Below are 27,042 nucleotides of genomic sequence, written 5' to 3' on the forward strand. Positions count from 1 at the left end.
AGTCTCAGCGTAATGAAGTTGCTTCCATCTATCGAAAAAACTCATTAGAGAGATATGCATATGGTTATAAATAAACTGACACTACTCAAATGTACGTAGCACCCATTCTGACAGAGGTATTTTGATAAGACGTAGTATATAAGATATATGAACCAATGGGGGAAAATAAAGATTCAATAAAAAAAAGTAGTTCAACTTTTGACCACCAGATAAAAAAGTGGTGCTTTTTCATCACAGTTGTCTTTCTCCCATGGTCCAAATAAAGTATATACCAAGTTTCAATGAAATACATCCACCACAACCGGCGCTACATAGGTTGGAGTAGTGTCAGTTGAATCATACTGTCACTAACTCCAACCTGTGTAGCACCCATTGTGGTGGACGTATTTCATTGAAACTTGATGTATACGTTATTTTGACCATGGGGGAAAAAAGATAACTGCAATAAAAAAAACATAATTTTTCACCTTGTGGTCGAAAATTGAGCTACTTTTTTTTATTGAATCTTTATTTTCTCCCATGGTCCCTATATCCTATATACCAAGTTTCATCAAAATACCTCCATCAGAATGGGAGCTACCAGCCTCTGAGTACCGTCAGTTTAATTTAAACCGCCCTGTACTTTTTGATGTAGATGCAAATGTGAGCATTCCAGTAAAAATTTGGAACTCAATTATACAGAGGCTCTATTGCATATCACATCATATATTTTGTATTATGATAATATAAAATCTTTTTTTTCTTTCAATTCTTTTTATGATTTTATTAATTAATTGTCTGTTCATTTGTACAAACTTAATACTTTTATGTAATTTTACAGATACCTTACATTCGCATGGCTCAGTCTGTGAGTTCCAAAAAGGTGTTTTTGTTTGCTAGTCCATGGAGTGCCCCTGCATGGATGAAAACCAACAATGAGATGGTGGGCAAAGGCTCTCTGAAAGGCCAGCCTGGTGGTAAATATTACCAAACATGGGCGGATTACTTTGTCAAGTAACTTTTTCCTCTTGATTCAGTTTTTTAGCATAAATATTAGAATCTTCAAATAAATTTTCCAGAGTTGGTACTTCAGTGTTGAGGATATTATTTGTAGTTCAATATTTTTGCCGTTCATCATGAATTTGAGTGGATTTTGGATAAAGCTTCTATATTAACAAATAGCTAAAATATCTTAATTCATTGCATCCACTAATGTATCATACAACAGGGATTATGCACAATTGGCCCTTGGTATTCACATATTTCATACTTGGTCATTTCCCCAGTTTTCTTGCAAACCAGCAGCATCAGATTTATATGTCTAATAACTAGGGATATAAAACCTGAAACTGCACATTTGTAAATACCACTTTCAAAGCTGTTCTTGAAGTCATATAGAAAGAGTATGAGAATAGTCCTGTTTAGGTGTAGTTTTACAAGATGATCTGGAATAGAATAGCCGTTCTAACAATATCTGTAATAATGTAAGAAAACAAATTGCAGCTTTAAATAGATTAAGAAACATGAGTCAGGAACACCTTAAAACATTTTTCCATGCTTGGATCCAATTAAGAGTGACTTATGCTATTACAGTATGGGGAGATGCCTACTATGATTACATCAAGAACTTAATTACAAAACATAAGATAATAACATTTAATAATCCAAATTACTAAAATCAAAATTTTTAATACTTGACCTAAGGCAAATTTATGTGTATAAAATAAAAATTTTAATGGCTGAAAAATGTATAATATTATTTATTATTAAAAATTTTTTTACTAAATTTTTTACTCACAGATAACAACGATAGAACCTCAAATAGATACAATTTCTTGTATTCAACTCCAAAAACAAATAAATGCCTTGTGCATAAAAGTATAAATTATCTAAGACCAACCATTTGTAACAAATTCGGAAAAAAATTATCAGACCTCACAATAAATTAACATCTCATGAAAGAAATTTTTATATTTTCAAATCCTATAATAAATTTTTAAATGTTTATCAAAAATATGAATAGGTAACCACACAGGGCAAAATTTAAAATACCTCTAAAAAAGCAAATCAAATCAAGCACGTGCTATTTATTGTATGCAAAAAAAATTACGCTCTAGGACGGACCAAGCGGGACCCTAAGAGCTGCATAGTGTATGTATTGTTTTGTTGTCTTTCATTTGTATTTTGTATTGCATGGTACGGTGTGTGTGTTAAGTTGTTTAAAAATTAATTTTTATAAAAAGTATAAATGAGGGGAAAATTCATTTGAATCATATAAAGCTCAAATATTGTATTATTATTGGTATACGAATGTGATTAACAGCTTTGGTGTGAGGAAAACTCACTATGTAATAATGACCCTTCCCCCCAATGTAAAACTTATATGAGCATTATACAGGATGGGCAAAAAGTCCGTAGAAACTTTAAAAATTCATATAAACCGAAATAAAAATGGTTTGCAGGGTTAGCATTGCTAGGTCATGGAAATTTTTTTAAGACAGGGAAAAAAACAGCCGATAGGTGGCGCTGCTGCAAACGACTTTGGTGGAAGTATGCAAATGAGACAGTTATAAGAACTTTCACTTCTAATTCACAACCAGTTCACTGTTGTAAGCCATGTATGTGGCCCTACTGCACTCTTGTCATTACTGGATTTGTGGCTCGCCTGCAATGTGTTATACCCTGTGGTGGTGTTCATGTTGAACACATACTGCTGTAATAAATGATTTGGAAGCATTCTGTTCTTTATTTTTTTATCTCTTTGACTTGTGTATGTCAACGCCACCTATCGGCTGGTTTTTTTTTCTTTTTCTCCTGTCAAAAAAATTCCTGTGGCAAAGTGATGCTAACCCTGTAAACCGTTTTTTATTTCTGTTATTTTTCCGGTTTCTAAGGACTTTTTGCCCACCCTGTATAAAGTAAATGAGAAAAAAATTTTCACAGACGATAAAACTACTTGAGAGGTGAAGGCAATGATAGAACTTCACACTTTCCTCTTGAATGTTAGGCCATCAGAAAGGTATATGTAGTATCCTTCCAAACATTGTTGGTTGAATAACAAAATACTTCACTGACTTTTTATTTGTGAGGTTGCAAGAATCTAATCACCTAGTCGCAGGCTTATAGCACGATACTTACACAACACAAAAATTTGGGCTTCTTTGGTTTTCACTCCAAAATATGGAAGACAGATGGCAGCACAACTAGAGCACAAAACGTGCATAGCTCTTGACAACATAAATACATTACAGCCACAGAACACATATTTCGGCATATACCAATTCATTAGTAATTGTCAAGAATAATGTTTACTAGGTAGCCTATATGTATGGTTAAGTAGTAGCAGTTTTATCTAGACAGCATCTGTATTCCCGTTTAAAATGGTCCTTACAATCAAGTTAACAAGTTCAAAAGCTCAAAAGTCAACTATAAGATGCCAATTCAAACATGTGTAAATTTTTTTTTCCGTCAATTCTTGGCCAGTCAATCTCTCCTTGTTTTTTCCTATTAAGAGACACATAATAGAATGCAATTTTATGATTAAAAAAAAACTATTTTTTAGATTCCTCGAAGTGTACAGAAAAGAAAACATAACATTTTGGGGCCTCACTGCCCAGAATGAGCCAACGGATGGACTACAAAAGGAGTTTCAGTTCCAGTCGATGGGTTTCACCCCAGAGTTGCAGCGGGATTTCATCAAGCTAAATCTTGGTCCTACATTGCAGAAAGCAGGCTATGGTAAAGGGAATATGAAACTTATGATACTGGACGACAACCGTCTCATGCTTCCCAAATGGGCTGATGTGGTGAGTAAGCTCTCCAGTGTTACACATAAGTAATTCTATGGGGTGGTTTTGAAATCTTGGTGCAAAGTTCGAATATTCCGAGCTAAAAAAAATTCTCTCCAAATGAGTGGTTGATTGCCGGAGTTGCCCAACTCACAAAATTTTAAAGTGAAGTATAATGATTGAGTATTTTCACTGTTGTAGGCCTGTTGCTCTCTGTGGCGAGACTTTTTAACAGGGAGATTGGCTCGCATATGCTCCTCAAAGTTAGGAACCACAGAAAACAAACTTCAGCTGATCACCATTGTAGGCTGGTTGGGGGGTTTGAATTTAGATCTTTGTGATGCGAGTTCATCACTATACCCACTCAACCACCACAGCTGCCTACGTCTTTCCCCAGGATCCAACCACAGACCTGATGGTGGAAACGAGCACTGCAACACTCTCGCCCTGGAGATGATGTTTTGGAAATATGCTTATATTTGAAGAAATGGTGGGTTTAAGCTGCTTTTCACTCATATCAGGCTGTGGACTGATTGGATCTGAGTTGAACTAATAATTGAAAATTGTGTCAGTTATGTGTCACTTTAATTATTACCACCCTGTATGTTTTATGTATAGTTCAACACCTGTGTAGGAATTCGGCGATTTTTCATTAGAATGTACTCAATTTGATTATTTTTTCAATGTTTCAATTCGTCATGTTAAAAAAATTCTGTTCATTTTTCATTAGGTCTTGGCCGACAGAACCGCAGCACAATATGTTTCAGGAATCGGTTATCACTGGTATTTGAACAATGTTGCGCCTGCTAGGTTGTTGGACATCGTTCATCAGGAGTATCCAGATTTCTTCTTGCTGGCAACAGAAGCTTGTAATGCCTGGTTGCCCTGGCAGCTGCCTAAAGTCGCTTTGGGAAGCTGGGAAAGAGCAGAAGATTATGCTCATGATATAATGGAGGTAACTACGTACATATTCACCTCTTTCTTCATATTTCCTCGAAAATGATACGTAGGAAAAAAAGTGTTTTTTCATAACTTGTGGTGGTTGATTTTTTTCATGTGAGTAGTAGTTTAGTTTACACCCATAGCTCCTTTCAGGTAGGGTTACCAACCATCTTTCTTTTTTATGTCATTTCAAGCGTCCTCCTACATTTCAGAAAATTTGCCCTTTTTTTCCTCCTTTTCAAGTTTCCAGAATTATTTTTCATTTTTTTTTGTGGAAAATTTTTTTCTCCACTTTGAAACATATATTTCTTCATTGATATGAATGTTTTTGTGGGGGGGTTCCCCCCCCCCCCCACACACACACACACACACACACACACACACACACACACATCCATCAATAGTTATCAAAATTTCCAGAATTTTTTCTGTTTCTGCTTTTTTTATTGGTTGTGTTTTAGAGTTGGGAAAAATTATTGTTGTGGGTAGTCTTATTGGTCAGAATAGGACAGCATCTATTGGTAAAATTGGGATAAGTGACGTCATTAAGGGTGCATGCACAGGTGTCCTCCTTTCTCAGTTTTCGAATCTGATAACCCTACTTTCAAGGGAAATCAAATGCTGGAATAATACCAAATAGAATAGTATCACACGGCACAAGTATTATGACTACTACTAAACCACACTTGCTTCTCATCCCTATTCCTCTGTGGAACTTTTAACGAATTAGTACATGTTAGAATGTGCGTGTCTGTGTTGTGAACCGAACATAAAGTTTCTTTCTGTGTAAAACTTATGTTGGTGCTGTCATCTACCACAAATTTTTCTAACTATGAGTGAAGTGTAATGATATAGATTATTATGACTAGAGCCTCCATGTTTAGGAGCTAGAAATGATCGAAATAAGCGGTCAAAAAACCCAATAAAAATGCTTAAAATAGGCACTATAAGAATTCATTTATAATTAATGAAGAAAAGGAGAAATAAATAATAGCCAAGATATTAAAGGTCCAATAAGTAGCTAAAAAATTGGTTGCACTTACTATGTCTGTTTCAATTATAGCTTATAATAACTGCATTGTTGTAATCTTTAAGTTGATTTTGTGCAAAAAAAATAAAATGTTTGTGGTCCACTTCAGATTAGGTTGATTCCACGGGCACCATTACCATACGCAGGAACCATAGGGAAAATGATTGAGGGAGACTCCTTCATATTGCTAATTACTTTGGTTTGTTTGTGGTGTTCATTGAGCTCATAATACTGAAGGGAGCATCCAGCCACCATGACTGCAGCGACATCTAATGCAACAAATTTTTCTTGTACGAAATCATATGACTCGGTGTAAACACGGTTCATGCCTGGCAATTTGCCTATAGAAATGTACAGTTCAGTCTCTAAATATTGTGTTTTAAAGATTAAAAAAAAGGATTGAGAACTCATCTAAAGATGAAAAAAGATTAAGTTATTTGTTTCATTAATACTGGAATCATTTCTTTTGTTAATGCTGAAAATTTTCTTAGAAGAGAAATAGAGAATTAAATTTTTCCTCTATGAAAAATTTCTTTCATCAATTCTTGAATTTTCCTTCATCAATTCTTGAATTTTCCTTCATCAATTCTTGAATTTTCCTTCATCAATTCTTGAATTTTCCTTCATCAATTCTTGAATTTTCCTTCATCAATTCTTGAATTTTCCTTCATCAATTCTTGAATTTTCCTTCATCAATTCTTGAATTTTCCTTCATTAATTCTGGAATTATTTCCTTTATTAATTATTATTTCTTTCATTACTTCTGGAATAGTTTTTTCTTCAATTCTGGATTTGTTTCTTTTATTAATGCTGAAATTATTTCTTTTATTAATGCTGAAATTATTTCTTTTATTAATGCTGAAATTATTTCTTTTATTAATGCTGAAATTATTTCTTTTATTAATGCTGAAATTATTTCTTTTATTAATGCTGAAATTATTTCTTTTATTAATGCTGAAATTATTTCTTTTATTAATGCTGAAATTATTTCTTTTATTAATGCTGGAATTATGTCCCATTAATTCCGAAATTATCTCTTTCATTAATTGTTTTAAATTCCTGTGGATGTCATAAGAAAATAATGGGGATTGTGTGTTTTTACTGAGTTACGTGATCTTCCGACGAATGATGTTGGGGGACACTGTTCTCAGCACTGCCAAGGTGGAGACTGCTGACATCATACTCTCTCCAGTAATATAAGCTTGATGGTTATGTTATTTGAAAATTCATCATCATTTTTATAGTTGAAATACGGCTACCTTGTTTTATTGTTGTAAAAAAAATTAGCTTTTTTTTCCCCATATATATTACCTTATATGCGGGATTAGTATGGCCATTCTTGTCCACACCCCTGAGAGCGGCTCTGGTGACTTTAATTGAATACTAAATATGTATCTAAAACAACTTTTCATAGTTGTTTGTAGTGCATTTATGGTGTAAAAAAAATAAAATCAAAACAATATGGGTTCTAGGGCTAGAGCCCTGTCAGCTCTTACCCTGCCCTATGTGAGCCATGACTGATGGCATCTTGGGACAGTCATTTGCCAGTTATACATAAGCAAGACATGTTATGTAAAGTATGTGAAGAAACAAACTTCTAATTTTTCTTGTACGTGGGCTGCGTTTATTTGAAACAAGAACATGTATGTCTAGATCCATCTGGCTAAAGCAAAACTAATGCATACCAACACCAAATTTTCTATCTCTCAGGCACTTATTGGTTTTTAAATGGGGCGATGCAGACTCATAATAATTAATTCTACGAGTTAGATAATCTAAAAAGAGCAATATTCCTTTGAAGTTCTCAATGCTCACAACATCCAAGTTTTGCAGAATGTGTCGCCTCTGAAATTCACGAATAAACTCTGAACAATGTTAGAAAGGCATTTATATATATAATGGCATAAAAATTAAAAATAGGCGTTCTTTTAAAAAAATTTTGAAAATAAGTAAGAAACGTTATAATAGGTTATAAACTGGAATCAATAACGAAAAGATTCTTGCCATTAGATTCAAAAAATGATTTTGTTGATCATATTTTTTTCTTGATATATCGCAGCTTATCCTATTACCCAATTTGATCACAGGTTTTTAATCAGCGAATCGAAGGAAGTTTTAATCATACCAAAACAACCAGAGAAGTTTTTTTTTTGGAAGTGCTGAGGCGCATGTAATAAGCAAGTCCCCTTTGTGATTAAACTGAAGTTGTAGTTTGGTGGTAATTTAATAGCACAAAAGTGCACTTTAGGGACATGCAGCCTTGACAAAGGTTTTTAGAAGGGATTCTTTGTTGAACTGCTCTCAGGAGCCACAAATAAGCATTGATTAGGGGAAGGGGCTCCACACGGGTGAAAAAGTTTAAGAACCCCTGCTTTAGGATTAAAAATGTTTAAATCAACAACGAAAGAATATAGTGGTCAATGCAATCCTTTTTTTTTTTTTTAATTTTTTTACTGAGCATGTTCTTTGGTGTGAGTGTCAGTTAATTTTGAGACTGTGGGTCAGTTATTGGTGTATCATTATGTCTCCTTGAATACTTGACATCCCTTCATGCTACCTGCCATCATCCCAGATGGATGAAGGGAGCAATACCTGTTACTATTCGGGTACCTCTAATTTGACTGGTCATGAATATATAAAGGGTGGATACTGTACACTGCCCAATAGTTACACACATGATTTTTTGTGAAAAATGAATACAGAAAAGTGTTAGCAGTTTTTGATTTGACAAATAAAAGGAGTTATAACACTTTAAAAATTGATTACGTTACTTCATAATCCTGCCAGATTCATCGATCGCACACCAAACGTACAACTTAGCATTTATCAAAGGGATAAATATCCTATAACCCTCACAAAAATCAAGAAATCTAAAGACGTACAAACCAGTTTTTTCCCCTTTTCAAATTTTTAGGTGATCGTGAAACCCAAAAATGAAATTTGTTTTTGCTTTGATCAAGTCGCTTAACGTCTGTGCTCATTTTATTTGTCTTGTTTAAATGAATAAAATATCACTGACAACTTTGAGGAGATTTTTTTTTATCCATTGCCAATTTAAAAGGTTCTGAAGATTTACATGCTGTGTCGATGGCCCTCACATGGGTGGGACTCTAGGCCGTAACTAGGCTGGGGCAACCGGGGCACTGCCTTAACACTAGAAAGATGGGTGGAAGGACTATACTTAGAAAGACGGGCATGGTCTGTATAGCCTCATAGCTTTTTCCGGCAATTTTTGACCATTTTAATATTTTAGATCATGGTGTAATATTGTTATTACAGAATAAAGTTATAAAAAATAATTAGTGGGGGAAACCATTGATCTGTTTATTTTTATTATATTATTTATTTTTTATTATATTATTATATATTTTTATTATTTATTTTATAAAGCATTCTGTGCAAATGATCTCTCTTGATATGCGTAAGTGTAGAGAAAACTCGAGACATGGGGATTTGTATTTTCTATATTCCTGATAGGATTTCAGTGTTATATCGCTTCTAAGTTTTAAATAGGATTGATTTTTTTTCCACAGTTGGAAGCACCTGATGATTTTTTTCCCGAAGGGTTTTAACCAAGCTTGTCGATTTAGATTTGAAATAAAATTCACATAATTCCAGTAATGTGAAATGACTATCTGTTAGTGATAGGTTTCTTATAAAATATTTTAGAATCCTTTGCATCCTATTGACAAGGAAGGTCCCACAACATTCTATACCCTTCAATCTGCAACAGTTTCTTGAACCACTAGACAGAATCATATTATTAAAATCTCGGATATTTATGAAATTTGACATTTGGTGTAGGACAAGGTTTTCATTGGTGGCTTCAATGTGGTTTGCATTTATTGTTTCTAGTAGCATTTCATTTTTCATCAGCTGAGGCACCGCTGGTTGTATAATTGCATTCTGATCCACACTTCCATCATCAATATTGTTGCTTATTTCAGAAATATTTTGGCTTTGGTAGTTTTCATTTTTCCTCTGAATTCTCATCATCAGCACCACTCCTGCTGAGTTTGTCTCACGCAGTCTTTGCCTATTCTGAGAAATTTTCTCTTCAGTGAATCTGCGTCGTCTTATCATTTCCTAAGCAAACGTGAAAGATGTGGATATTTCTACTTTGCGGAACAAAAAAGTTATCTGACAAAATGACAAAAATACTTGACAACAAAAAGCTGAGACACCTGCTGACCGACATATGCAGATAAGAATGAAGGTAAAAAAAAATCTAATGAATGGGGATTACACCAAATATTAGATGCACAAAGAGGCTATCAGGAGACTTTGGACCTTACAAAATCATTTGTGACAATGTAGGTAGAATTATATGGCGAATAGGTTCTGAAAAATATAGGAGGGTCGCTTTGACCCCTTACATCTTTCTAGGTATATCCGTTCATATCTTCGTTGCTGAGAAAGATAATGAAAAAACTTTGGTGTGCAATAAAAGCATGATAATTCAGGAAAAGTCAAGAAATTTTTTAAGCTTTTGGTTTCCTCTTTCTTGAGATATAGGAACAGAGAGCACACACAGACCCTGTCCATCTTTCTAGTGTTATACCCATAACAGTTTCGATGTTATTTTAAAATAACTCAAAAGTATTGCTCTGTTTTATTGATGTACATGCAAACTGATTAAAACGAAAGCTTAAAAAAAAAACAATCGCACAATGAACACTGTGAGCACCACCTTCCCTGAAAAAATTTGGCTTAACAGTGAAGGAGAGCAAATTACCACATTTTGCAAAAAAGTGTTGATTTTAGGAAAACAATTTTTCAAATAGATCTCATTTGGCTAGTACTTTACAAATATAGTGATAAATTTGCCAATATAGTGGGCAAATTTATTATGTAATAATAACAAGGTTACAACATTACACTTCACGGCAAGAAAAAGCACCAGTTGTGAAACATGGCGATCGAACTGGGCTTCTAACAGGATTGAATATATTTCAGTTCATTTTTAAAAAAATCTGCAATCCACTAGCATTTGTAAAAAGTTACTTTTGTCAGGTGTTTGAGGTGCAATTGATCGTTACAAAACTGGTGCAGAACAAGAATTTGAAATATAACTCCTTAATTATTTATTGACCAAATCAAAAAGCGGAAAACACTTTTCCATATTAGTGTTTCAGAAAGAATCAACTGCATAATTATTGGCGGTCGATAGCATCTACCGTGTATAAACTCTGTGTGGATAAATATTTATTTGTTCAACTTGTTACAAATAAAACTCATGAGCAATACATAATATATTTCTTTTTCTCCCTCTCTATTTTTTGCTGGCTTTCCACCAGGATTTGCTTCATTGGTCGGTAGGATGGATAGATTGGAATCTAGCACTTGATCAGCAAGGTGGTCCCAACTGGGTGAAAAATTTTGTGGATGCTCCAATCATAGTGAATGCTACTGCCAATGAATTTTACAAACAGCCTATGTACTATGTCCTCGCTCACTTCAGGTAATATCGTTACTGATTCAATTTTTTTTTTTTTTTTTGCTATATACAACCGACTCATGAAATTGAGGTTATTATGAAAATCGGACGGCATGTAACTGCAACTGGGGGAGAATAGAAAATTCCTTCTTTTTTTTTACCCCCTTTTTCTTGTCATAGATACTTATTTTGACACTGGTTTTGATTTTGGGAATTTCGGTCTATATTTTATAGAAACCTTGTCTATACCAATTTGTAGGTAATACTCCAAGAACTGACAATTTAAAAAGGAAACTGGTACGCAGAGTGTTGCCTTGAACTGGCAACAAACTCAGAAGAGTGATATTAGGAATCAAGAGAAAAAAAATTTCGCCATAGAACATGGTAAGGGTCATTCGAGTATTACATCAGCATCGATGGAGGGGGGGGGGTGGATAATGTTTACATCATCAACCACCCTTAATGAAAATATGAAATATTCTTAATGGCACCTTACTCGGTGCACCAAAAAACGATAAAAACCTTTCGATAGTTTGTGAGAACTCTTGAAATAACATTCCCCCCGTTGATAAGTGCCCTGCAGAGCCACTTTAATGATATCTAAATGTTTCGTGGATCCAAGTGATCTGGAAATGTGTCCAGGCCCCTTAAGTGCTCTAGAACTGTGCCACGCATCACTCAAGTGATCCGTAATTATATGCCGCAGATCACTTAAATAATCTGTGAATGTGCTGCGGGTAACTTGAGTGATGTAGAACCGAAGTGGGGGCCGCTTATGTGCTATAAAACTATGCCACATGTCATTCAAGGGATCTCTAAATGTGTCGCAGATCACTTAAGTGTTCTGGAACTGTGTCCCGGGTCATTTAAGTGATCTGAAAATGTGCCAGAAGCCCCTTAAATGCTCTGGAATTGTACTGTTGGGGGCAGAGCATGCGGACTGAGCTGAAGAAATAAAAACAATGATCGGAAGTTCATTTTGAACTCTAACTTTTATTCCATAAAAGTTGCAAAAAAAACAAGATCATTTACGTTCATCAAAAATACTGCCGGCAATCAAAATGATAGACAAATTGCATTCCGACATACATACATGCTGAAAAAAAACAGACATCTCAACTATAGAGAAAAAACCAGTCTATATATCCATGCTCCTGTGAGGGTGGGAGCATGCCGCTGCCGATTTGCATACAGCATACATATACCATGCAACACATATACCATGGGACACTTAAGCGATCTGTAAATGTGCCGCTTATTTCATTTTTACAAAATTAGGTTTGAGGAGGGCAGGCTGTATTAAATAACCCCCAGGGCCATATTGGGTCCGCGGACAAAGGGCCTTTATGCAATTTATCATTATATGGCTTAGAGGGTGGGTCACAATGAATTTATTAAAGATAAATTTTGAGTTCATAGCCTTCAAATAGCATTGAAATTAACAGAAATTGATTATAACATATAAAGAGATTTTCTTATGAAATTTCAATTTAAGAAAGAAAATTTGCATAAAAAAATAAATTTTTGATCGTCAGGGGCACGAGCAACCCCCCCCCCCCCCATGTACCCCAATAATTGCTGATGTAATCTGAGAATGTGCCACTTAGTTCATTCTTACAAAATTAGGTTTAAGATCATGGCCACATCAGATGACTTGGAGGGTCGCATTTGGCCTGCTTGTCATGGATTGAGCATGAATGGTCTAGTTCATAGTTTCCAACCTTTTTTGTCCCATTGCCCCCTTCAGAAACTTTTTTTCTCCCAGCGCCCCCCAATGCAATCTAACCCATAGAATCCTATGCTATACCCATAGCTCAGTGGTTCTCAATTGATGCTCCGTGTGCACTTCCCAGGGGCTCCGTAGCGACTCAAGGAAAATAAAATAAATCAGTAAATTTGACAGATAAATAAAAAAAAAGAAGTCTGCAGGTGGTCCGCCCTAAAAATTATGTACAAAAAGAGCTCCTCTTGTCAAACAGGGCTCCGCCTTAGAAATTATATACTGAAAAGGGCTCTGTGAGTCAAAAAAGGTTGAGAACCGCTGCCGCAGCTTCTACTGCCCCGTCTCCCCTGGAACATTCCAACTGCCCTAGGGGGCGTTAACGCCCACGTTGGGAATCACTGGTTTAATTGATCATGGGCAGGAGTAAATAACTATTTTGGGGTTGCTGGTACACCATTATGGTCCAAATTTTTTTCTTGCCAATTCCTTCCTGTTGTGTTCTACAATGTTAAAAATATGACACACATGATTCTAATGAAACAAAATTGTTTACCTAATTATAACTAATATTAGTAGGTTTATAGAATTGTTTTTGGTTCCCTGTAGTAAGTTCCTACCTCGAGGTACAATGCGTATAGGTTTGAATGTATCTAGTACAACTTCAAGTGGAGTATCATCTCTGGACTTGGCAGCATTCCAGACTCCATCTAATGCCATAATACTCATCGTAGTAAATAGGTAAGAACATGACTTTTCTCTGATTATGATAATGTTTCAAGGCAATAATTTGCAAAATACTACTACTAAATCGTATATGCACCTCGTATGCATTCTTCTGTGGAATTATTACGAATTGGTACATGTTATACAAATACAAAGGCCACACACCAGGCAAATTGCCAACGAGGTGGCTGAAAAATTATGCTCATTAAAACTATGGATGTCAAATATCACCAAAGTACCCAAAATACAAATATAAGGCCATGACAGGCGAAACTCCCAACAAGGTAGCTGAGAAAATACAAATACAACGAGCAACAGGCAAAATGCCCAACGAGGTGGTTGAGAAAAAGATGCCCATAAAAATATGATGTCATATATTTCAAAAATATAGCAACCCAATTAAAAATGCAATTAACAAAAATTGCAATCAATATATACGCAAAAGATGCCCATAACAAATATGCATGACGTATATTTCTAAAATACAACAACTTGATTAAAAATTTGATCGAAAACTGTATATAAATGATAAAATATAATACACTGCCCATAAAAAATTTTATTGTTGTATTATCAAAGTATTCATAGCTTCTCGATTTACCACGAGATGTTTATTGTATTTCTTTTTAAATGTGTCAATTGTGTTAGAATTTACTACCCCCGGGGGGTAAGCTATTCCATTTATGAACAACCTTATTAGAGAAAACTTCCCTGTGATACAACAACCTAGATTTATCCCTTACCAATCGATACTGGTGTCCCCTTATCAAAGCAGTTGTCTGACGGTGTACTAAAAGTTCATGGTTCATCCTATCCATCCCATTGAAAACTTTATAAACACTTCTATCATATCCCTGACACCTGAATTCCTCCAATGCAAACATATTCAAGACATCTTTCTTTATAGCTCAGGCATTGTGTGCCAACAAGAGTACACATAGCTCTTCTCTGCACTCCTTCAACCAAATCTATGTCTCTCTGTAGGTATGGTCTCCAAAACCTTGTGGCATACTCCAAGCCAGGACTAACTAAGCTCCGAATAGTAGGAGAACAACCTTAGGAGAATGCGAAAAGACCTTTTTGAGAATGAAACCAAGCATTCTATTTGATTTTTTGACCACCTCTGAACAATGTTCAGAAAACCTAAACCGCTCATGAATAAAAATGCCCAGATCCTAGTTGCATCTGGAATAATAACATCATTCAACTCGTAAGTGAAACGTGAGTTGTTCGAACCAAAATGAGAGACCATGCATTCGTCAATGCTAAAAGGCATGTTCCATTCATTTTCCCACACTGCAATCCTGTTTAACTTCATCCAGAACCTTTCACTTTGATTCCCGACTACTTCCATTCGCTTCGCATGATCTGCAAATTTGCGAACAATCCCATTCATACCCTGATCAAGTTTATCAATAAAAAGTATAGGGCTAAGGACACTTCCTTGAGAGACTCTACTAGTGATGCCTGTCCAATCAGATAATTCACCATATCCCGTTGTGACCTATTTCTCAACCATGATTCTATCTAATTCGGCAAGTTGCCCCTAATCCCAATCTCATGTAAATGCTTCAAGAGTTTACTTGACTTGATTTAATGCCTTCTGGAAAAAAGGTTTTCAAGATTGAGATTATGCGCAATATCTGTGAAAAATAGGGGGCAATACAAACACGCTTTTTACGGACAAAGGGATGATGTCGCGCAGAACAGGGGGACAGCTTCGTACTATATTCTTCCCATTGACTTACCACCCCAACTAATTCCAACCGTTCTTTAAAAACTCCCGCTAACTGCACACGTGTGTGTGTGTGTGTGTGTGCACGCACACTCTCTGGAAGAAAACTCATCCATCACTGACACATGTTCAATAAGATCCTCAGAACTAGTGAGAATTAAATCCAAAATAGCAGTACTCCTAGTGGCTTCTGATACTTGCTGATACAAAAAATTATCAACCACCAACTTAAGAATGTCTTTTTCATATTGATCTCTAGCTAAAAGGTTCTCCCAATCGATACCTGGATATTCCCTAGCATGGCAATCCGCTTATGTTTCCACTTGTAGGAAATTTCCTCATGAAGTTGGAACATGTTATGAGAGTTTTCGCTTGGCCCTAAGGTATTTATGTTGTCAGAGTTGTGTGCTTGTTTTGTATTCTTGCTGGTGCTGCCATCAGTCAAGTGAGGATGGTCAATGCTTGAATTTTCATGTTATGTAAGTATCATGTTGAAGGTCTGCCTACTTTCTGCGGGGGAACTTTTTGAAATGGGGGACCTGCTTGCAGCTGTGCCTCAAAGTCGGAAAACTGCAGAAAACAAACCTCCACTGAGCTGCAAACAAGGTTTGAACCTGGATTCTCACAATGAAAGTCCAGCACGATGGCCACACAGCAACTAATATACTGAAACAGTAGTGTCTTATGGCAATGAGATCAGTTGGAGTAGTGCAAGATATTTTAGGACTGAAATGGATTACATCAAAAATATTGATAGAGTAGTGATTTCCAACTAACATGTTTTTATTATGACAACCAAAGTGCTTCTGAAGAAGTCAGCTCCACACCTGTATAGCTAAAAGCTTTTGTGCCAACCTCTCAGTTGCCAGATGGCTTTTTCAAGCATGTTAGTACTTAGCTGAGTCCTGATTGGCCTTGCAGTGTGCACAAATGAGAGCCAATTTATTTTGTTCTACCGACACTGAGTGGATCTGGTATGCATGATTAGCCATGATGTTGCACAGTGGGCCATCAGAATCGCTCACACTATTTTGAGCCTCTCTTTGAAACTGCATTCTCTCTGGCTTTGGCACTGTGTAATTCAGTAAGTCTGGACCCAGATTTAGCCAATGCTGCTTTGAAGAATTGATCTTTTATTCCAGAACCTCTATATGCAAATGATTATTGGTTGTAATATTGAATGGGGCCCTAAGCCTCACTCAGATAACATAATATAGGTGGTCATTCATTCTAATTTTATTGGTCTAAGATAAAAAAAACTTTTTTCAGTCCGCGTACCCTCAGCTGGCTCGGTTCCTTTCCGCCTACCCCCAAACCCAAATCCTCCAGACTCTCCTCCCCCCCCCCCCTCCAATCAGTTTCACCCATATTACAGTTTTCAAAAAACTTCCAAAAATGTACATGTTGAATTAAATTAAATGGCCTATTTTTTTTCATTACTTAGCTATTTTATTTTTCAAGTAAAGCGAACAAATTAACACAAAGCTTGTGAAAGAAATTAATGTGATGTTTGGGACTGTATTGAATTACAAAGTTTTGAAAAATTAAGCTCAAAAGAGGATAAATGCAAACTCAAGTCCGGAGCTGCGTTCAATTTGCTTCTATATTTATTTTCTATGTAACGAAGAAAACGCCCGTTCAACAAGCTCCATGCTAACAAACAGCAACAAAAACATTATGGCTTTTCTAGAAAGTTCACTGTATTCGTCACCGCGACGAGCCAAAAAACTGTCTAGGTTCACCATTCCACCATCGAAGAGAATCTTCAGAGTGGTATCTGAAGTGGTATCTAGCAATTTCTTCTTTTCTGGAATCGACACCGATCACCCATTTCTGGCTCTGAAAAATATTTTTCAAACAAGGATTCTAATCCTTCAAAGTGGCCGACTGTTAAATTTAGCTCAGCTTGTGGCAAGAAATCGTGAAGTGTTTCAAACACTTCCTTAAAAAAAAGGGCTACCTCATGCCGAAGTTCGAACAGCAACGTCAGGACTTAACCCCTGGACAACTACCTAACTTCGGTGTGCAAAAGCAAACCATTATGAATCATGCCTATTCTTCACACAACAATTTAAACAACCTGTAGTTGGTAGAATTCACCTTGACAAAGTTAGCAACCTTGACCGCTTCATCAAGATCTTTTCGCAAATTCGGAGGCAACGGTTTCGATGCAGGGCCGTGAATATAGCAGTGAGTCCATTTCATTTTGTGAGCGACTTCTGCCACACTTGCACGACGGCCTGCGTAGCAACCTTTTGTGGATCTTCCTCCATCTGTAGTGAGCCGAATGCATTTTAACCATTGAATTCTTTTTTCAAGGAAATAATTAATTGCTTTAAAAAAGTCTTTAACAGTCATACGACCCTTTCAATGGGTAACAAATGAAAAGATTTTCTTTGAATTCTAAGTCTTTCAAGTACTTGGCAATTACAAGTAGCACAGAATATTGCGCAACGTCTGTACTTTCATTGAGTTGGGTAGAAAAAAAAATTCACAACCTTTGATGTGGCTTATCACTGTGCTCTCAACAGATCATCTGACATGCCCTGTATTCTTCAAGACACCGTGTATTATTTGACAGAGATATTAAACTCTTTATAAGAGCACTTTTCTCTGCAAACATGCATCTGACAGCATATTTTCACCAATAGTGTGATTTTTTCCTCGTCTCGCAATACCATAGCTAATACAGTAAGAGGTTTCGGTAGCTTTGACAGAATCACTTTTGGAAGATTCAAAATATGTTTTCACGTTTACAAGTGCATGGTATTTCATTTTAGTGTTTCAGTCTGCTTCTGCACAGATCTAGTTTTTAGCAACTGAAACATAGCGCAAATCATGTGAGTAGTAGGTGCTTGGTAGACAAGTTGACATAGAAAATTGTGAGATTAACACGCACACGCCTCAATACACACACCCACAACAAAGGCTAAACACAACACAAATTAATTTTTTTGTTTTTATGCAGAGTTCGGCATTTGTCAACAATCAAATCGTGCGTGAATCTGATTCATAGGTTGGGCGCAGGCGAGAGGAGGGAAGGCTGAACCCCTTCCAGCGGACACAACCCCTCTGTTATAGAAGATTTTATTGATAGGGAAAAAGTCAATGTATTAAAATTGACAATATTAGTAAAAACCTCTACCTACTTTTAAAAATTCTTTTTAATGTTTTTAATTATTTTGCTCTTTTTTTTAGATGGGTGGCCGCCATTACCATTTTCTTTTCGCTTATCCCCCGGTTGGGAACCGCTGGTCTAAGCAATGAGTCTTGTGGTGTGGGTGATTGGGTGAGAGAAAGAGTGAGTCTGTTGCACACACACTCAGGGTTGCATCAGGATATTTTGCAGTCAAAATCTTATGGGCATGCATAGAATAATTTTTGAATTTACATATATCCCAAAAGTGGGTAATATCGTCCCCTGGCGGGCGATGGAATTGTTTAGGGGGGGGTGATAGAAGCTACTGATATAACATAAGATCCTATGTATATGCTTGAGTTGGGGGCCGATGAGAGGGAAAACATTTCTGAAGGAGGGGGCGATGGAATTCAAAGTTATTAAAATATATGACATCCATATTTGGTATATGGGCATCTTTTTTTTCTCAGTCAACCTCTTTGGGCATTTTGCCTGTTGTGGCCTTGTATTTATATAACCAAAAGGTTGGGAAACTATGATTTAGCCCATACACATTGAACATTTTAAATTAGCAATACAAGAAGATATACAAAGTTGTTAGTTACGAAACATTATTATATGAGCTATATTTTTTTCTTTCATGCTACAAAAAAAAACCAAACACTTCGTCTTTTTCAATGTTCAATTTTTATGTTTCAGGGAAAATAAAGATATTCATTTCGCTTTGCAAGATTTACCATTGGGGTATTTGAACATTACTTCTCCATCCCATACGATCCAGAGTTACATTTGGCATAAATAAGTGTGGTGGAATACTGGAACATTTTTGTTTATTATAATACTCGTTAAAATATATGTTGTTAGATTCAAAAAGTTCTAAGACTTATTTTATTACGGAAGAATGAACACAGATAGAACCTGTTTATTTCGAAGTAACTACCCCTTGCAATTGTGCATTTTTGTCATTGTTCATACAAAGATGTAAATTCGGAATCTGTGCCCCTTAAGCAAATTCTTTATCCGATTAAAAAGGAAAATGTCGCATGGGGCAAGATCGGAGGAATAGGTTGGTTTTGAAAGCATCGGAATATATTTTGACAGGTAATCTGTGCATGAGGTGGGACCTGTGAGGCATCCGATACGTTGAAAACATCATTTTGGAATAAAATATTGATTTCAATTTATTTTTTTTTAATATATAAAAGGCCTATTCTTTTTTTATATTAAAATAGCCCTTATTTTGTTCATATGATGCTTAGAATCGAAGTTTCCACTTTAGTGTTGCGTTTTTACATACAATTAATACATGAATAAAAACTTTAAACATACTTAACGTTTAAAGGCCAATGTCCCATACATGGAACATAATATTTATTTGCAAAAATGTCAGATAAAAATTGATTCACACATTTCTGGTTTTTTATCGTATATAAAGAAGAGCAAGATATTTTTTGAAATAAATTCAGAAACTTCAGGGTAATATAAACGTTTTTGACAGAATTTCAAAATTTGGCATTTTTGGGCTTCCCCCCCCCCCCCATTTCGATTAGTTCAAAATTAAAATTTTGGCAAATTTTTAACTGAAAATTATTTTGTGTTTCTACCACTTAATATATTAATCAAGGTAAATAAATCAATTAGTTTTTTTTTCCTGTTACATGTCAACAAGTTACATGCTTTCAAAAATGCATGTTCCAATTATGGAACATTGGCCTTTCAGGAGAGCGGGATTCTAGTGATTTCCAATACTCAGTGCACTGCTTCGATTTCCCCATTCGAATCACGGGTGTTGTCATCATTCGACATGTTTATAGGAGGCGAATTCTGGGTAGTATGACACAGAGGAATGTGCTTTCTATGGGGGGGCGGGGGGGGTGTTGTTTATATTGGGTGACTACTTTTTTATCCTTGCTTTCTTAGAAATGCATGTTTTTGCGAACCGCAGACTTATCAAACCACGATCTGCAATCTTAGATAGTCTTGCTATGTTCAGCTGTGTGTAATCATGTCAAAAAGATATCTCACATTAGAAAAAGCTGTGGGATATTTAGAAACTCTTTCAGATTCTGAATTAGAAGACATAGATATATGCCAATTACGTATTACTACTACTACAACACCACACATGTACCTCGTCCATATTCCCCTGCGGAACCTCTAACGAATTGGTACATGCGGGAATGTGTGTGTACGTGTAGTGAAACCAGACATGAAGTTTGTTTCTGTGTAATGCTTGTTATGTGTAGTGCTGCCATCTGCCACCAGTTTTTCCAACTATGAGTGAAGTGTAATGATTGAATATTTAATCGTTGTAGGCCTGTTGCTCTCTGTGGCGAGACTTTTTAATGGGGAGATCGGCTCGCATTTGCGCCTCGAAGTTGGGAACCACAGGAAACCAACTTCAGCCGACCACCACTATGGTGACAGTGGGGTTCGAACCCGGATCCTCGCAATTTGAGTCCGTCATTATGACCACTCGACCACCACAGCAGCTGCCAATTACCTGCTGATGAACCTGGGAACATCACAGATGAAAAGGATATTGTTGAGAATCATCTAGTGACAACAGCTGATGTATGTGGAATAGTAGATATATATTTTTTGCAAGAACGAGGATGAAGTGTTTGAAACTCTCGAAGCATGTTCTTCAAAAGATTTGGGGCAGAAAACAGGAGTAGAACTTGAGTGTAACGCTCATGCGAAAAATTAAAGGCAAGAAGGCTTTGAGCAATTCAAAAAAAATATTTCATGGGATAAAAAAAAGTTTTTTCAAGAATCTGATCAAATCATCAGCTCCGGATTTCCTGGGAAAAATATGTACCAATCTAGTACACCTGTCACCCATACAATTATTTCTTAAGATTATATATATATACCTCTCTCCTACATTGAACATTTGGCAAGTATGACTCAACTTTATGCAATGCAGAAAGAGAAAATTGATGTTTAATTCAATGACATCTTGCAATTTTTTGGACTCTTACTTCAGCACAGCAGAGGATACATCTGCCTCCATTGTTCCAAGTGTCATGTCCTGCAACCGACTCAGAAAAAATAAGAGGTATTTTCACTTGGTTGATAATGATGGCAAACTTGGAAACCCATCTATGAAGAAATTTCTGAAAATCTACGGTGGTTTGGAATATGGCATGAATGATTGAGCATTGATGAATCTATGGTTTCTTGTTTTGGTGGGCACTCTTGCAAAATGTTCATCAGAGGGAAACCGATACGGTTCGGATTCAAAATATGGATGTTATGTTCATAAAACTGATACCCCTACGCTATGGAAATATATTCTGGTAAAATAACTCTAGCCTTTTTTAAAGTTGGAATCCAGGGTCATCCATGAGTTATTCAAGCTAATTCACAGCACGAAATGTATTTGGATAACTTTTTTTACGTCATATGATTTGATTTCAGAACTCTCTCACATGTGGGAATTTGTGCCACTGGGACAATCCGAGAACAACATACAGGTCATTGCTCTTTAAAACCCAAAAAGAACTCTCGAAACAACCTAGGGTAGCATTTGATTTTCAGTTTGATCTATCCATATATATATGCAGCTGGAATGTCAATGCTGTGGTAACTGTTGCATCGAACTGCTACACCCATGAACCGCTGGGATCCGTGAAAAGGTACTCATATGCTTACGAAAGCAAGATCGACGTAACACAGTAAAAAAATATAATGAAGGTATGGGTGGTGTGGATGTGATGGACAAACTTCTCGGTAGTTACAGACCACATCTAAGAAGCAAAAACTGGTGGAACTTATTTATCAATGCCTTGAATATGACCATTTTAGCATGTTGGATAATTCACTCAGATTTGCGAGAAGCAGATCGTATTTCACATTTGGAATTCCGACGAGAAATGACAATGAACCTTCTATGAATGAAGGAGAGGTTAACCATTCATCGAGGTCGACATTGTCATCTGAAAAAAGAAGCCTGTTTATCTGATGGCCATTATATTGTGTCTGCAACACACACAGAGGGTGTGCGGTTTGTCAAAAAAACACTATAAATGCTAACAATGTGACAAACGGGTGCATCAAAGATGTTTTCCTTCTTATCATGGACATTAGAAAAAAAGATTTTGAATTTTCTGCACACATTTTTTTGTGTTAAAAAAAGCAGGTATGAATTTGTAGTAGAAAATATAAAATTTTGTATGATAAATGTAATCCTGAAATAGCCATCAGAATATAGACGATACCAGTTTTCACTTTCACCTCTCCCCAAGTGCCAATGTTCCATTTATGGAACATCATGAAGAACAAAGAAATTTTTTTTCTCCAAATTTCAGAGTTATCTATGTGTAGGCTTGTAAAAGGACCTCGAATTCCAAATTTCAAAACAATAAGTGACTGTTCATAATTTGGGCTTTAAACGGTTAATGAAGAACATTATTTTTGACATTTCACTTGAATTTGGAAAATTATTTCTAAAAATTGTTTCATTGTATCATTACAAAATTTTACTACGATATTTTGCTATACATTGATGAAGTTATGAAACAAAATCTAAGGTCTAGCACATATATTTGTCTAATTACAGTGTTTTATAGACAATATGTGGAATGAAATTTCAAAACATTCGCACACACGTTAACAGATTTGAGTGCAACTTATGAGAATATCATGCAATCCTATCCACCAACTTTTAGTTCGTAACCTGCACCATTACCAGCTAAATGTACTGTGAAGATGACAAAACATTCCATTCACAGATTTTTTGTAATTGTGTTTCGAATATTACGTGAATTTGGCTTAAAGTTTGGCATAAAAATGACTTTTTCATAGAAAATGGTATAGGTAGTCCAAAATTTATTGTTGCTTTCACCATTTTGGGACACTTTATATAAAAAAATATTAAAATTCAATCCAGTACCATATTTTACAGAAAAGTGACAAGAAAGGTAGTCTGGTACCTTAAATGTCTGCATGATTCGGTGAGATGTCAACGACCAGATCTTTGGAAGGCCAAGTCGTGTTTGCTCCATCACGACAATGCACCAGCTCACAGGTCCCTCCTAGTATTAGATTACCTGTCATCATGCTTCGATACTTCCACAACGGGCTTATTCCTTTAATCTTGCCCTACGTGACTTTCTCCTCAGATAAAGAACTACTACTTCACCAAACACCAACTCTGGCCATATCGCTATATTGCAATTTACTGCCATTAGTGAGATGGGTTGGAAGTGAAGGCGCTGTCTATCGGTGGTCGCCTCGAGTTCGTTAGGGAAAATATCTTATCTATATCCTCCCTTGGGTTCGAACCCGGGACCCTGACAACACCCTTCACGATGGTAGATGAGCATCTTACTACCATGCCACTCGGGCACATTCAGATAAAGAACTAGCTTTGGGGACTGATTCTCAGGTTCTGAAAACTGCAGCGAGCAATGACGAAGGCACTGGCAAAAAAAGAGCTTGCAATCTGCATCTTGTATGGACAATGGCAAAAATTTCTCAATTGCACAGGATAGTTACTTCGAAGAAAACACCAAAACATGAATACAATAGGGTCTATATGTATTCATTTTTCTGTAATAAAATAAATCTCAGAACTTTTTGAATGCGGTAGTATATAAACGGGGTGATTACAAAAAAACTATCCCGACATATGGGCCCCTAACTATCATACCATTCACAGTAACTGAATGAAATTTTGGCATAAGGTATTTTGAGGTATGCGCTCAAGAATGATATGGAAAACAACAGTGTCACTCTAACAGTTACGGTTACAGTGAGAAAATTTCGAAAATATCAAATGGCAACACCAAGTTTTTTGTATTGGAATGCGATCTCCATACTGAAAAACACTAAATAGCGTTGGAATGGCACCTGTAGCACGAAAATCCCCGGAGCTAGGCAAGGAAAAAGTAAAAAGTGCACCAGAGCATTAATGTTCGTTTCATTCGTCACACCGTTTCTTCGGCTGAGATCCCAGCCTGATTAGTCCTCCACAAGGTCATGTGGAAAATTTGTGAAACACAATAAAATGCTTTATTTTATGCTGCTTCTCTGTCCTTATTGGTTGTCCTCACTGTTAGCTTATCTACCGCCGGTGATTTTCATGCTACAGGTGCCATTCCAACGCTATTTAGTGTTTTTCAGTATGGAGATCGCATTCCAATACAAAAAACTTGGTGTTGCCATTTGATATTTTTGAAATTTTCTCACTGTAACCGTAACTGTTAGAGTGACACTGTTGTTTTCCATATCATTCTTGAGCGCATACCTCAAAATACCTTATGCCAAAATTTCATTCAGTTTCTGTGAATGGTATGATAGTTAGGGGCCCATATGTTGGGATAGTTTTTTTATAATCACCCTGTATAAAGTTTTTAGTTACATGTTATTCAATGATTGTTTCTTGTTGAAATATAAATTAAATCTGATCTCTCTCACACACACACACAGATTAACACTGATACTTGGCCGAGTGAAAATGTTTGAAAACATTAAGGTGATATTCACATTACATTTGTGTCTAAAAAAATTGTCACATGTAACAAATACAGAGCACTATTTATTTATTCAATATTGCTTGGTTGAGACTTATTCCGGAGAATGGGGTGGTGAAATTTGGCAAAGGTGAAGTGACGGTATATGCTGCAAATAAAATCTGAAACTGTAGTGCAATCAATAATGTTTGATGGGAGGTTGTTCCAATCGGTTATTGTTCAAGGAAAGAAACTAAATTTCAAACAATGTGCAATATGCAAGGATGGGTTTAAATTTGAGTTTTCAGTGTAGTATTTCAAGTCAGTTTTGTCAGTGTAAGTAAATTTTCTGAAAATGACTTCCATGTTGCAAGTTTGTTTTATTTCATTTTATTGTCTTGTTAATTGCCTAGACATACATGTATGTGGAAATGTCTTCTCCACTTGTTAATACAAGATTCCTCGAAAGACTGGTTATATTTTTGAAGGTGATGATTACAAGGAAGAAAATTCATCTCTGCCTCCATGGGGGACTCGAACCCTGGTCTCTCATCTGTCTGACTAGTGCTCTACCAACTAAGCTATGGAAATGTGAGACCGGGGTTCGAGTCCCCGTGGGGGCAGAAATAAATTTTCTTCCTTGTAATCATCATCTCCAAGAATATAGCCAATCTTTCGAGTAATCTTATACCTAGACACATTAACACAAAAATTATATCTTACACACTGAATCACCTACAATATATAAAATTTTAAACTTTTTTTTGCAAAATTTTTTTTTAATTATAAAATTACAATTGTCTGTTTCATTTTTTTAAATCAATTTTATCTCATTATTTTATGTCTTCATGGAAATATTCAAAAGAAAAAAATATATATATATATACTAGCTATATAACACCCGGCACTGCCTGGGGTTTTCTTCATTTACTGAGAGGATTGAAAAAAAGTGACAAACCATTATAAAAAAATAAACTATTACACATAATACTGGCAGGATTAAAGAAGTAACAAACCATTGTAAAGGCATATGCATGTGTGAAACACATTGCTAGGGAACCACAGTAGAGAGCCAAAGTGAACATTCTGAAAGTAATTGTTGGGGCTTGGAAACCAATTTCCAGACACTTTTTTCCCCATTTCGAGCATTGGCCCAGCTCTGATGAACTTTTAAAGTAGCCTATATCATTCAATCTCAGTCCTGTTTGCTATATATGCAAAATTTGGCAACAATCTGTCTAAAGTTGTAGATTTGTATAAGAGAACATACACACAGACAGTCAGACAATCAATTTTATATGTACAGATCACTTTTTTCCCCTCACTTGTATAAACACAGAAGATATCAACCATGTAGGCTCCCTGGAAAGATAGTTGTCCCTTAGAGCCACATAGATGCCATTTTTGTGTGTACACTCAATTTCAAGTGTGTATTCTATTTGCATACGTTTGCAATTTTAAAAAAAACTTTACACTTTGCTAAAACTTTCAGTCGCCAAAGCATTCGAATCGCTATCTTTATAATGTAATAGCAGATAGCACTACTTATACTGACCACAGAATAAAAAGATCCTTTAAAAGATACAGTAGTTTCATCTATTTTTTAATGTTTATTGACTTGCACTGATTGACCTGAGCCCTCTAAATATATATATCTTCATGCCGGAGGTGAAGGACATTATGTCACTTTTCATCAACATTGAGACATAACATAGGGTTTTATACACAAACCCTATTAATTTTCAGTACTTTTATTACACTACTTATAGGTATAGGACACCAGGTCCCTTTTCTTTAAATAACAGTGATATTTACTCAATGAGACAAGTGAGCTCCATGGAAAGCTGATACTAAAAGAAATCTTTTAACTCTTCTATAAAACTTAATTTTTGTGGCATGGTGCCCTTCACCTCCAGCATAAAGATATATATAGTAGACTCTGTAATTTAATGCCCCAAAATTATCGACAAACATGTCAACTTGAGCAGATGTAAAGTTTGTGGGTTTCACTCTAAATTTTTGTTCAGTTTTATGTAGGGGTAATTATACACATTCGAACAATTCCATTAAATAAAATGCTAGTTCTCA

The 27,042-nt window shown here is 35.9% G+C and overlaps 1 protein-coding gene across 1 annotated transcript in view; it reads left to right on the plus strand.

Moving 5' to 3' along the window:
• LOC149063625 (lysosomal acid glucosylceramidase-like) overlaps positions 1-19,891 on the plus strand; it is a 31,134-nt gene extending 11,243 nt beyond the window's left edge. Inside the window, exons 5-10 of the mRNA XM_089255800.1 lie at positions 821-993; positions 3,542-3,785; positions 4,498-4,722; positions 11,037-11,200; positions 13,506-13,637; positions 19,196-19,891. Of these exons, the coding sequence (XP_089111926.1) occupies positions 821-993; positions 3,542-3,785; positions 4,498-4,722; positions 11,037-11,200; positions 13,506-13,637; positions 19,196-19,298 (1,041 nt within the window). The 3' untranslated portion in view covers positions 19,299-19,891. The remainder of the gene's footprint in view (positions 1-820; positions 994-3,541; positions 3,786-4,497; positions 4,723-11,036; positions 11,201-13,505; positions 13,638-19,195) is intronic.
• The last annotated feature ends 7,151 nt before the right edge of the window (positions 19,892-27,042 follow it).

Source organism: Pholcus phalangioides, unplaced genomic scaffold, assembly GCF_987345545.1.
Source record: "Pholcus phalangioides strain wild (caught in Gottingen) unplaced genomic scaffold, Ppha-v1.0 ptg000172l_1, whole genome shotgun sequence".
Taxonomy (NCBI): domain Eukaryota; kingdom Metazoa; phylum Arthropoda; class Arachnida; order Araneae; family Pholcidae; genus Pholcus; species Pholcus phalangioides.